This window comes from Corvus brachyrhynchos, unplaced genomic scaffold (genome assembly GCF_000691975.1).
Source record: "Corvus brachyrhynchos isolate BGI_N302 unplaced genomic scaffold, ASM69197v1 scaffold544, whole genome shotgun sequence".
NCBI lineage: Eukaryota > Metazoa > Chordata > Aves > Passeriformes > Corvidae > Corvus > Corvus brachyrhynchos.
In genome coordinates, this window is record NW_008238325.1 from 2,662,614 (window position 1) to 2,675,594 (window position 12,981).

General features: G+C 47.5%; 1 protein-coding gene across 1 annotated transcript in view; it reads right to left on the reverse strand.

Moving 5' to 3' along the window:
- GMPS (guanine monophosphate synthase) overlaps window positions 1-10,791 on the reverse strand; it is a 22,012-nt gene extending 11,221 nt beyond the window's left edge. Inside the window, exons 1-7 of the mRNA XM_017734410.1 lie at window positions 10,703-10,791; window positions 6,813-7,007; window positions 3,522-3,636; window positions 2,203-2,300; window positions 1,146-1,249; window positions 297-490; window positions 9-47 (exon numbers count right to left, since the gene is read on the reverse strand). Coding sequence (XP_017589899.1) covers window positions 9-47; window positions 297-490; window positions 1,146-1,249; window positions 2,203-2,300; window positions 3,522-3,636; window positions 6,813-7,007; window positions 10,703-10,791 — 834 coding nt within the window. The remainder of the gene's footprint in view (window positions 1-8; window positions 48-296; window positions 491-1,145; window positions 1,250-2,202; window positions 2,301-3,521; window positions 3,637-6,812; window positions 7,008-10,702) is intronic.
- Window positions 10,792-12,981: the final 2,190 nt, after the last annotated feature.

The following is a 12,981-nucleotide window of genomic DNA, read 5'->3' on the forward strand; positions in this document are numbered from 1 at the left end:
AGCAGTGCCGTGCACACCGTGGAGTCCACGCCCCCACTGAGCAGCACCTGGCGAGGGGAAAGGGGAAGAACCCCACACTGGGTCAGCTGGCCACAGGGAACGTGTTAGCACACAGCTGAGGTGCAGCTGGGACAGGGAGAGCAGTCAAGGAAAGCACAGACAATGCACTGCCCCAGCTGTGCAACTCCCCAAAAACCTGGCCATGTATGACCCAAACCACGCCAATTCCCCACTTCCCAAACCCCAGCAACTGCCAGTGTTTCTGCAAATCAGCCCCCAGCTCTGACTCAACTCACCAGGACCTTTGAGGAGCCCACCCTCTCTTTGATATCCTGGATGCACTGGAGTTCTCTGTTCTCCACGGTGAAGGTGCCGCTGCATCCCGCAATATCGTACAGAAAATTCTTCAGGATCATTTTGCCGTTCACGGTGAGGCTCACCTCAGGGTGGAACTGTGCTCCATAGAGTTTTTTAGACTCATTTGCTATGCCTGGTATACATGACAAAACAAAAATAAATAAATAAGCTGGAACTGAATGCATGCCCAAGTCAAGCAAGAGACTCGGAGTGGCTCTCTGGGATTCAGTAACTCCAGTGGCTTTCAAAACCCAAATTCTAAGGTCCCACAATTTCCTCCGCCAATCTCTGTGTGATGTTAAAACCCTGCTTTCAGTACCTACATTATTCTTGCTCAGTTGAACATTCATGCAATATTAAATACATAACAAGTTAATAAAGCTTTAATAATTAAACAGTGCTTGACTTGCACTGTTACAGTGCAAAACCCAAACTCCACTGGCACTGCACACCACAGTGCAGGTTTCCCTCTCCCCTGCCTGAAGGGCACAGAATATTTTATTTCTGAGACAAACAACACATGCATGCTTTAAAACAACAAACTATATAAATAATGTTACTTTTAACCACATTTAAATCAGGACCACTCCTTGTAAAGTCTATTTCTTTATTATCACGACAGCTCGACATACAAACATATACCAGGAACTGTTAAAAACAATTCATTTATTTGGCAATTAAGTAACAAGAGCTATTACTCTGTTCCCATTTGGCTCTAACTCCTGTCTGCCATGATTCTTTCCTTTAACCAACATTATCAACAGACAAATTCAGGATAAGATAAATACCTGCTATGATGTTCCCAGACTGTGCCACCACTTTGAATCCATCGGCTACTTTATCCACACTATCTCCGTGAGTGAGGAGCACAAGCTCTTCCTTCTGAAGGCCCCTACACCAAGATTAAAAACTAGAATCAGTTCAAGAACAAAGACCTAACTCCCTGCCTTTCCAAGAGATGCCCTGAGGGATTCCAACAAAAGCACATCTCGGCAGACCAGGGCATTTGAAATGTCTGCAGGATTTCCTTCCCAGGAACAGCCATCTGCAGCTTTATGCTTCCCTTGGAAGCTGCCTAAGTCTCTGTACAACACACTCCTCGTGCAAGAGGGAACTGATCTTAGTTCTGAAGGGTTTGTGGGTTTCTCCTTACAAACACCTCAGTATTGAAGTCCCTTGCTGGACGTGGGGAGCCATCTGGAGTCAATCAGGATGCTGGGAGTCTTGCATTTTATTTCAACAAAGTGAACTTTTCTTGTTCAAAACTATGTGTTTTCAGGACAATTTGGGCACATCAGACTGTTCTGCAGGAGCTCTACAGAGGGAAGATAATAGAACTGGAACACCAGGGATGAGTAAATGTCCAGACTTTTTACAAGGAACTTGAGAGCCATCGACAAAATTATCAAGAAATCTAATTCTGGTTTATAAAACATCACAATGCAATTTTGAAGGAAGGTAGAAGAATGGGGTCGGATTTTCTGTGCCCTTTCCAAAATTGGATGGGCACCAACAAATACAAGAGCACAGCAGAGCAGGAGACAAGAGCTTAACTCAAATATTCTCAGGTCATGGTGCACTTACAGCTTTTCAATGAAGACTCTGAAATAAGGGGTTTACACAATATTCTCAGAAAATACACCTGCTTTTCTAGAGTCAACTGGAAAGTTATGCCTAAGTATTTGTCTCAACGAGTAACCTGCTTATTTGTGACCACACTTGTAAAAGACTTATTAGCAATTATCAGCTCATTTCACTCTTTTTTCTTTTTTTAATAACCTTCCTCCCATCCAGACACCCTTTCCCAGACTGATATTGCTTTGAGAACTGGAAATGTCTGTGCACCTGAAGAGTGAGCAGGTGTTGTCCAGGGTAATGCTGAACACTCCATCCTCCCGAACGCTCTTCTTGTGCACCGTCCCTCCAAACACCTTGTTCATCATCTGCAGAGCAAAAGGACCCCATGAGAAAGCACCTCACAACCTGCATCACTCCATCCCTCACTCCAACTGGCAACAGCTCACCACATTCCTGTTGTTTTCCAAAGGTATAAGAATTCTCTTCAGAGTGAATCCTTGCTCCGTACTGGGCTCGCTCCCCTCTGCCAGCACAGCTGGGGGCCACTGCCACACACAAGGAGCAAAAACCCAGAGGCAGAGATGTGCAAAATAATGTATATTCCATAGTGCACAGCTCCTTCCCTCAGAAACGGCTGCTCTGCAAACCAGCTGAGTATCTGAGGCCACGTCAAAAACCTGAATTTATTCCCTTGAATAAAGTTTTTCCTTGAATTATTTCCCTTCAATAAAATGTTTATTTTGTGACTAACCCTGGAAAAAACAAGATGCATGAGCAGAAGTCATGCACCTAAAGCAGCCCTTGTCTCCCTGCAAGTTTGTTGTGCTCAGCTTGGATCTACCAGATCCCTGCAGGATCACCAGTGAGTCCAAAGGTAAGTAAGGGTTATTTCTCTTTTTGTGAGGAAGTGTTAAGCACTCTCAAGAACTATGCTAGAAACAGACCATGTCTGAAACACTGCTCCACCTGTTTCCAGGAGAGGTGCCTTCTTCAGTACCAGCTGGGCAGAATTAATGAGTGACTGACAGGTTATATTTACTCTGGCAAGAACAGGGAGTGTGGAACTCAATTCACAGCACTGCAGCAAAGAAAAACCATTTCTGTAACTCATCCCAGACTGCTTTGGGTTGGAAGGACCTTAAACTTCATCCCATCCCACCCCTGCCATGGGCAGGGACACCTCCCACTGTCCCAGGCTGCTCCAAGCCCCAGTGTCCAACCTGGCCTTGGGCACTGCCAGGGATCCAGGGGCAGCCACAGCTGCTCTGGGCACCCTGTGCCAGGCCTGCCCACGCTCCCAGGGAAGGATTTCTCCCCATCTCTAATCCAAACCTGCCCTCCTTCAGTTTAAGGCCATTACAAGAGAAGGCAGAGCCAAGAGAGGAACACACAGTGAGCTCAGGTTGTGAATTAAATGCCCCTGTGGCACTGCCTCTGTTTGGAAAGCAGCTCCTTCAGCACTGCACCTTCAGTTCATGCAGAAATGAGGCCTAGAAGGTGGCTGTGGACAAGCAGATTTAATGGCTGCACTCGCTCCTGGAGCTCCTTCCCAACCCCAAGGACTCTGTGTTATCTCCCAACAGCACCTGCATCCCATAGCAGATCCCAAGCACTGGTTTTCCTATTGTGAATATGGCTGGGTCGAACCATGGTGCATCTTCTGCATACACAGAGTTTGGTCCTCCAGATATGATGATAGCTCTGCAGACAGAACATGAAGAGATCATTAATACAAATACACTGTTTACTTTCAGCATTGACACTGTCTCATACCACTCTTAGAACAGATACTTTCTAACAGACATTTTAACACAGATATCATAATGTGTGGCTTGATTTTTGTTGTCAAATCCAGCAGGTTTTCAGGGAGGTATTTCCCCAGTTTAAACAAAGATAAATATAAACCATCATTAAAAGTGCCTGTATTTTAAATTCCTCACAGCCAACCATCAGCTACGAGAGGAGCAGGATGGCTGGGATAAATGCAGAGTATAGCACAAAGATATATATTTTTATATATAGATATATATACACACACACACAGTTTATGAAGTCTGTGACATTTGGAGGGGAGCTGCAGTCAAAAAATCCACTCCCAAATTCCTAAATCTGATGGAAAAAAAAAAGTCCCTTAAACCATTCTGGTTATGCAGAGATGGCATTAGCAACAAGTTGAGAATTCCAAGGGCAATACACGCAATCACGTGGGGTTTGGAGTTAATACTTCACACTATAAGAGAAAATTAAACCATCTCAAAGGGGAAGAGAGAGTTTTTGCAAACCATAATAATTTACAAGATTGTGAACTACAGAAGCACCAGTTGGGCAATACTTCTGGCCTCAGCCCGGGATCAAGCAGGGCTGTACCAGACCTTGGACTCAGAACTGTTTATTTCACAGAGAACATCAAACTTGTGCCGAGCCAGAAATGCAAAACCAACGAGACAGAAGTTGCATAAATGGGATTAAATGTATCTAATAATTCTCCCAGCATTAGTTCCGTGCAAGTACTGACAAAACAGAGTTTTTCTGGTTCTGAGCAGCAGGAACAGGCACTGTGCTGCCCACACCTGCCTGTGCCACCAAGAGAAACAACCCTGCAGGACCAAGCCCAGGCACTGAGGTCACCTGCAGCCCCTCCAGCTCCCCTACAGTCCAGGAGCGAGGAGCTGGAGGGATGGAGCTGGTAGAGGCAGCATTTATTTCCCTGCCTGCTGGGATCTCCAGGCCAGCTCTGGAACCAGCACAGCTGACGTGGGTGTAGTTTTACACCGAACCATCCTGAGAGCTCCTCCCTGCTGTTCTTGCACAGGCACTTCTGGTCAGCGTGGAGACACGCTGGATTTCCTGAACTTGAGCTGCCCTAAAGAGCCTGAGCAGTGTCCATGCCTGCTGGTATTACTGCTCCAAATAACTCCACGTGCAGAAGCACTTGCTCCAGTGCCAGATGTACTGAACACTATTTAATATTAATTAGAATCACAGAATATGTTCCTGGAGCTCTGGCAGCCTCGGGGTCATGCCCATTCCCTGGGGAGCCTGGGCAGTGCCCAGCACCCTCTGGGGGAAGAGCCTTTCCCTGATCTCCAGCCTGAGCCTGCCCTGGCCCAGCTCCAGCTGCTCCCTTGGGTTCTAGGAAGGAATTAAAGGAATACAGCCACACTATAGATTGAGCATTCTTAAGAGAAGTCAAAATAGTTATACTCAGCTCTAGTCAGAAAGTAGAGTCTTAAAAACCTGGGTTTTTTCCATACCAATTGAAATTTAACATAATATGGAGAGGTTTGCAATGTGCCCAAGTATTACAGTAAAAAAAAAAAAGAAGAGTTGAGGCTGAGAGAAGTCAGAACCAGCACAGGATGCAGACTTTGCAAGCTTTCCTGCAGCACCCTGTAATTTCCTGCACACTTGCCTGTGTTGGTATGAATATATGTTTCTCTGGTTTACCCTAAACCCCTTCCCAAACAACCTGACCCAGCTCTGGAAAGCTCCTTTGCATTGGATTACAGGCACCTCAGGAACCACACAAAAACACCAAGGGGAAAATGTGTGCGTTGAAACCCCGACATCAGGACTCCTGCCAGAGTCCAGACTAAAAGCAGAGCCAGGATCTTGGGGGAAATGCTCATGTTCACACCACATTTAGATGATGTTTGTCACTAGAGAGCATTCTGAGCATTGAGGGGCTGGCTTTTTAAACATGGCATGTAAACAGGATTTAGCAAAATGTTGGCTCTTGCTGCCCATCTCAAACCTCAGCACAGCCCCAAGCGCAGCTCCTCGGCCCATTCCATGCGTGAGCTGTAACGTGGGAACCTGGCTGTTCCCAGACATGGAATACACACCAAATAAAACCACAGGCTCATTTTTACAGTGACCATTGTTGATCTGTTGGGTTTGTTGACTGACGGACACTGAGGACACAAACAGGTTTTCTGGACACTCACAGCTATTGACCAGCCTGGGTGACCTGAAACCACCACCCCAACCTTGAGAAGTGACCTGGATGAAGAGGCTCTGCCACATTTCAGAGCAACTATTTGCAATGACAAGTCCTACAGGTCTAATCCCAACGCTCTGAAGAACTTTCAACTGTTCTGAAGTTCTTCCCACTGCAAACCTGCATCAACACATACACTATTTACTGCTTCACTAATTACCATTGATTGGAAAAATGCACTTCTGCAGCACTGTCTTTATCTGTTACTGAGCACAACCAAAATCCCATGCGTACCATATTTCTGGATTTGTACCAAACTGACAAGTAAGTACAAATCTTTGGTGATTTGTAGACTTCAGGGTATTTATTCTCCCCACCCAGAAGAGATCTGTATCCTAAAAAGCCTAGTAAAACATGAAAAATTAATGTACAAAGTACTAAATAATTGTGAGACCTTTTTTTTTCTGCAAATAATGAGTGGCAGTGTCAGTTAAGGCGTTTTTTTAGCTGCTTTCCCAGAAACATCTGGCATGATTTATTATATCTTCAGTATCCAAGTTAGTTAGTTAAATTTAAAAAAATAAGTAAGAAAATAATTTTTAGAAGCCAAAAAACCTTTTTTCCTTGACTACCAGCTACCCCAGTTCAACAGGCAAAACAGCAAAATCATCCACATTTTGGCAGATATTTAAAATGCAACCTCTTGAATGATACTTAGGAATTGAAATGATTAAAACGACATTAAGAAACTGATGTCCAAATAGGCATTGAGAGACAAAAGTACAACACTGCTGTCTGTGCCCAAGTGCCTGCAGCAGCAAAGCCCAGGCGTTTCCGTGGAACCACTCCCGGCACCGGAGCTGCCGCCCAGGAGAAGCCAGGCGGCAAGCAGGGCACAGACAGCAGGGAACAGGCGCAGGGCTGCAGGAGGACGTACCGGAACCCCTGCTCCCGGATGGCGAAGGCCGGCGTCTCCAGCGGGAAGATCTCGGACTGCACGAAGAGCTCTCGCACGCGCCGGTCGATGACCTTGCCGTACTGCGCGCCCGCGTCCAGGATCACCACGGCGCCCTCGTAGTGGTGCTGCCCATCCTTGAGCTCTGCCCCGGCGTTCTCGGGCTGTGAACGGCACCCGCGTCAGCAATCCCACGGAACCACCGAGCCACAGGGCTGGAAAAGGCCTCTACGAGCAGCCTAAGCCCAGCTGTCCACCCAAGCCCACCAGTGTGTGTGCCACTGAACCGTGCCGCCAAGTGCCACTTCCACACGCTTCTGGAATCCTCTCAGGGATGGTGACCCCACCACTGCCCTGCGCAGCTCGCGCCAGTGCTTTACAAACCTTTCTGTGAGGAATTGTTTCCCCATATCCCAGCCTAAACCTCCTCTGCCTTTACACTGACAGCCCACTGACTAAGCCAGATCTCTTTAGCAACTAACATATGCAAGGCTTTGCTAATTAGCTATGCTAATTTATGATAAAAATGACAAAGACCAGCCAAGAAACTTGAAAATGAAAAAAAAAAAATCTTGAAGATTATATGGACCAGTTGAGGCACTGGCAAGATAAAGGGGCTGGACACCAGCACAGCACACCCACCCCAAGCAGCCACACAGACACGACATCCCCATCCCCCAAACCAAACAGGGCACAAACTACAGAAGAAAAATGCTAATGATCTAATGAAGGCAGAGCTTTCCACAAGCAAGAGCTCATACACCCTGATCACCATCTGCAACCTCTCCATCTTTATTTCCATTTTCCAGTTCCACATGAACCCCAGGACAGCCCATGAGAACTGAGAGCATCAGCCTTTTTCTCAGGCAAAGCAGCACAAAATCAAACAAAAATTGTTTTTCCTCATCATGCTGCCTCATATGCTGAACTTAACTTGACATTACCTCCTGGAGAGGATAAAAAGGGGAAATTGAGAACAAATGTTGCTGCTAAATGATTTTAAAAAATCCCAACACATTTTGAACAGAGCATTTGAGCAGACTGCACATCAGAACAAAGCAGTGGTTCTCTCTGAGCCCCTCACGTCTGAGCTGGTTGGCCAATTTGGGTAAATCTGAAAGAGTGCTAAAAAACACAAGGCCAAGTTTCTTCGTTAAAAAAAAATTGTGAAAAGAGGCAGCTGTTCCGTGGAAGTGTCCTTATCAGAGCATCTCCAAGGAAAAATGAACCATGCTCTAACACCAAAAATTTGCTGCCTAAAGAATTTACTTCTTTTGGGGTGCTCTTCCCCTAACTTACAGCTTACCCTGTTTCCTTGCCAATGCAGTTTCATGAAGGACAAACTGGGAAGAGTTTTACTTTGGCAAACACTGCCTCCGAACATCTTGGAGCTCCATTTCAAGTTTTACTGATGGCAGGTTGGAGTTGTTCTGCTCATTTGGAGCAGGCAGCAGAACCTCCAACCCAGAATTCGCCTGTGTTCTCATCGATGCTGCTCAGGCATTTCCACCTGGGGCAGGAATTCACCCCAGACCAGTCACAGGTGACTCTGGAGAGCATCACCCTGCTAGGACACAATCTCCCAATAAACACACTGGAACCTTCCAAAATTCACACCAGCTGGAAGAGGTTTTATCTTAATTAAAGGACATAAGTGGGGGAAAAAAATAGTGCTAAATCCCTCAAAAGCCTAAATCCAGGTTAAAATCAGATATCTAAATTTTGTCCCTCAGGCAGCCAAGTTGCCTGATGGGGAGCGCTTAATGGCTTTCAGTCCTGGGTTACACAACAAAAAGCGCACATGTAGAAAGAAAGAGAGCAGACTTGAGCAGCAAAGGCCCCTTCACACCCCCAGTAAGGCAGAGTCACCAGGACTGTTCTCCCTTCCAGTGCATGGGAGGGAATCATTTTTAGAGTGATTCTGGGCATTTTCACCTGGCAATTTCTAAATAAACAGCTCTTGTGAGACAGACCAACATCCTTATTCTTTCCTGAGCCCATCTTGGGGAAGACACTATTCCTTGCAGTGCTGTTTTTTTATTGCAAGTCTAACTGTTTCAGAGCAGTGGGTTGTGTCATTTAGGGACAGAGCTCTGCAGCCGTCTCATAAAAAGAGACTAAACAGAAGTTACTGTTGGTGTCCGCTCAGCTGGACTGATAGCCGAGCATCCACACCTGTAACTAATAAATAAATCAATCTGGTTTTCAATGCCCTACCCCGAGATCTTTTAGGCAGGCAGGTGTGGTTAACAGGAGCATGAGCAACAGTTGTGGGGGAGACAGAAGTGTGAAAACAGAAAGAGCCCGAAGTTACATCAGGAGGAGCTTGAGAAACATTGTTAAAGCAGCGTAAGTAGGTCTGTACCCTGAACCTGCACCTCCGTCAGATCCCAGCAGAAGAAGGACAGCGATCCAGACTCCCCTGAATTAACCAGACAAGTAGAACTGCAAGGAGGTTCAGGACTAAGAGAGCCCAACATACGCTACCATAAATCACAGGCAGAAAGAGGAAAGGAAAAAAGGCAGCAGACAGCACAGGATCTGGCTTTACTTATTTAAAGGCACAGTTCCAAGGCTAGGGGTTTTAAACCCAAAATTACCAAGGGAAACTTCATTTAATGAAATCCAAAAAGGAACAGATGCTGTTCATGTGCAGCCAACATGGCAGCTGAGCTCTGTACACCACAGGCATGCCAGCAGAGATTAAGAGGACACCAGACAGCCCAGCTCCTGCAGGGACAGGGCTTATGGAGCCAGCACCTCTTCCTGCTGGGGACTGAACAGGCTCTGAGGAAAGCTCTTTCTCCCCTCAGTACAGGTGTGACTAGAGCTCCTTGTCCTCTGGTCTACTCGCACAAATATCTGGAGAGCTCACTGTTCTTGAGATCTCCTGTGGTGATGCCTTAAGAGGCCTCCTAGAAACGGAGACTAGACAGGAGTAAAGGCAGGTATTTATTTGAAAGGCCTTTAAAGGTACCCCCTCGGGAGCCAGAGGCTATTGCCAGGATGGACAACAGGTCACGAGTTCCTCACCCTTTTATAGGTTTGGTTCATCTGCATATCAGGGTTAATTCTCCAATTAAAGCTTCAGTTTTGCCCTCAGCTTACTCCCCCTTTAGAGGCTTTTGGTTTATACTTTTTTGGCCTAGGACGGTCTGGGTGTCCTTGGAGAGCAGGACCAGAGAGGCTTTGTTATGTCTGCCCAGCATGAGAGAGCAGAAATTAACAGGCTACAAGAAACTTCAGAGTTACACACCAGGCAGTAAAGAATTTGAAAAATATAAAAGTTAAAACCTAAGGCATCAGTGGCAGCTGCTCTGACACCTGTCCCAGGCTGTCCAGGTGCTGGGGCAGAGGCACCACGCTAGTGTCCCAAGAGCGGGACTAAAAGCTTGTGCACACCGAGAGAAGAAAGCCTCTATTCAGCTAATTCAAATCACAAGTCACCCTGACCCAGCTGCTCTGAGCCCTGTCCCAGGCTGTCCAGGTGCTGGGGCAGAGGCACCACGCTAGTGTCCCAAGAGCGGGACTAAAAGCTTGTGCACACCGAGAGAAGAAAGCCTCTATTCAGCTAATTCAAATCACAAGTCACCCTGACCACAGGCCAGAGACATGGCACAAGATCCCATGTGCCACCTGAGCCGTGTGGCCACCCCGACAGTGCTGCCACACCGAGGGTCAGCCTCCTTCCACCACCTCAGCTCTACCACAGTAACACTGGAGGACAAAAATCTTCCATCACTGCTGTTCTTCTGGTGTCAAAACCCAATAATTCTGAGTTCTCTAGTGAGCTAGAGAGAATTAGTTCTCTAGAACTGGCACCAGGCTTGTGCTACCAGCCAAGGACAGCACAAATCCTATTCCTCACATACCTGCCTAGCGCCTTAAACTGAGTGTGCAGGTTCCTAACAGCCCACTTGTGCAGAATCAGGGGATTTTTCAGCATTTCACACACCCACATGCTCGCAGGTAGGTCATTAATGCAATTTACAGACCACATTTCCATACAGACCAGTCCCGTCCTGGAGTACTAGTCTCAGCAGCAGCTCCTCTGTCCAAGCCCTCAGCCCTGAGCTTTCACCCACACTACTAACGCAGCACAAGCCTAAACCAGGAGCCTTGATCTCGCACTTTCAAGCCAGCACAGGTTTTTACAAGAGTTTAATTTTTTCCCTGTGGTATTAAAATTAAGCAGGTCTAAGAACACTCACTCACACTTCAAAGTATAACAGGAAAGTAGCTCCCTCAAACTCAGGCCATCCCCCAGACTGAAACAAGAGCCCCCAACCCATTATCTCAGCCCCAAAACTGAAACTTTAACAGACATGTTAAAGGGAAACTTTAACAGACATGAGTCTCATGCAGGTGTCCATGGGCTGTGGGACCTGGTGCCGGCAGAAACTGCTCTCACTCGTTCAGGATGAGCCATGAGCTCCACATCCATCGCCAGCACTGGCAGAGAGAACTGGAGCCCCCAAGAGCAGCCCCGGCCAGGAAAGGAGTCTGTGACCATGGCCGGGGAAAAACGTGGCAGAAAACTTAGAGACTAACTGATAACTCAAAGAACCCTTCAGAGCCACAGCTTCTTACAAACCAGATAAAGAGCCGAGAACAAGGCAGGAGAGGAGCACCCAGGAGCAACCCCGGCCAGGAGAGGCGGTTGTGAACACGGCCAAGGAAAAGCGTGTCAGAAAGCTCACACAGTGACCAAGCGAGCACTCAAAAACTGAGCACCCAACCGCCCCAGAATCACGTTTTTTTGGAAACTAGATAGAAAAAAACAGAACGAGTCTTTTATCCTGCTACAGCAGCGGCTTGAGGCAGCTTGCAAGGCTTGGTTGAGAAGTTGCTTTACCAAAAAGAGCTGTAAGTTCCTGAGGCGCACGGGTCGCTCCCTGCCGCGGTGTGCCAGAGCCACACGGGCACGGGGCGATGCGGGGGGAGCAGCGGCCCCGGGCGAGGCTGGGAGCTCTGAGGGAACCGAACCCCGGCCGAAGGTAAATGTTTCCCAGAGGATTTCAATATTTCATAGATTCTGATAAGTCTGGTAAGACATGGAATGTATTTATCCTGTCTTTTGGAAGGATGATGGCAAGGTCCTCTTTTTCCAAAACTGTTCATCTGTCCTTATTTGACTTGCAGTACAGTTTGTCCATTATCTCTGAATTTATATTACCCTGGGTTTGCAACAGCTATTGTGAAATCCTCAGGAATTTTAAAATGCTCTGCAAAATTTTCTTCTATTAAGGGATGTAAATTACAAGGGAGACGCGTCCCCGTTCCCCGGGGCGTGTTTGGGCTCCGGGGGCTCATTTTGGTCTATTATCAGGGTAAAAACAATTAGAGCTTTGTAGTGAGTGGGTTTTTGTGCGTCAGCATCCTATGGTATCATGGGATCACTGGTTGGTTTGGGTTGGGAGGGACCTTAAAACCCATCCCGTCCCACCCCTTCCATAGACCAGGGTGCTCCAAGCCCCTTCCAAGCTGGCCTTGGACGATGAACCTGCTGTGCCTGCTCGGTGAATTCCCCAGCGGACACGGGGGGAGGTGACTGCATCCGTGGAACCCTCCTGGAGTGGTCCTGGGATGGTTTTGATGCCTTTCCCTGAACATCAGTTTAAATAGAGGGAATGAAATAAGAGATGAATGAAGGAATTCAGGTTAAGGTGAAGCCACACACCAGCGTCTGGTTCTGCTGTCAGATTCCAAACAGTTCCGTCCTCAGGCTGACAGAAATGAACAGGGGTTTTTACGATTTTGTTCCAAATCGGGTTTCTTGGTCTGTTGTTTTTTGGGGTGGTGTCATTCTCTTACAATCCTATTTACATTGTCACCCAAGCAGGGTCATCTCAGAGCACACGGCACAGGATTGTGTCGAGATGGATCTGGTATTTCCCCAGTGAGGACACTCCACACCCTGTCTGGTCTCTGTTCCAGTGCTCATAAGAAAGATCTTCCTCCTGTGCAGGGGAATTGCTGGGCTCAGGCCCTGCCCGTGGCTCTGGTGCCGCTGCTGGGCCCCGGAGCAGAGCCCGGGCCCTGCCCTGAGCCCTCCCTGCAGCCAGGGACACCCAGGGCTGAGGGCCCCTCTCAGCTGGGGCTCCTCTCGAGGCTGAGCAGCCCCGGCTCCCTCAGCCTGTGCTGGGCACGG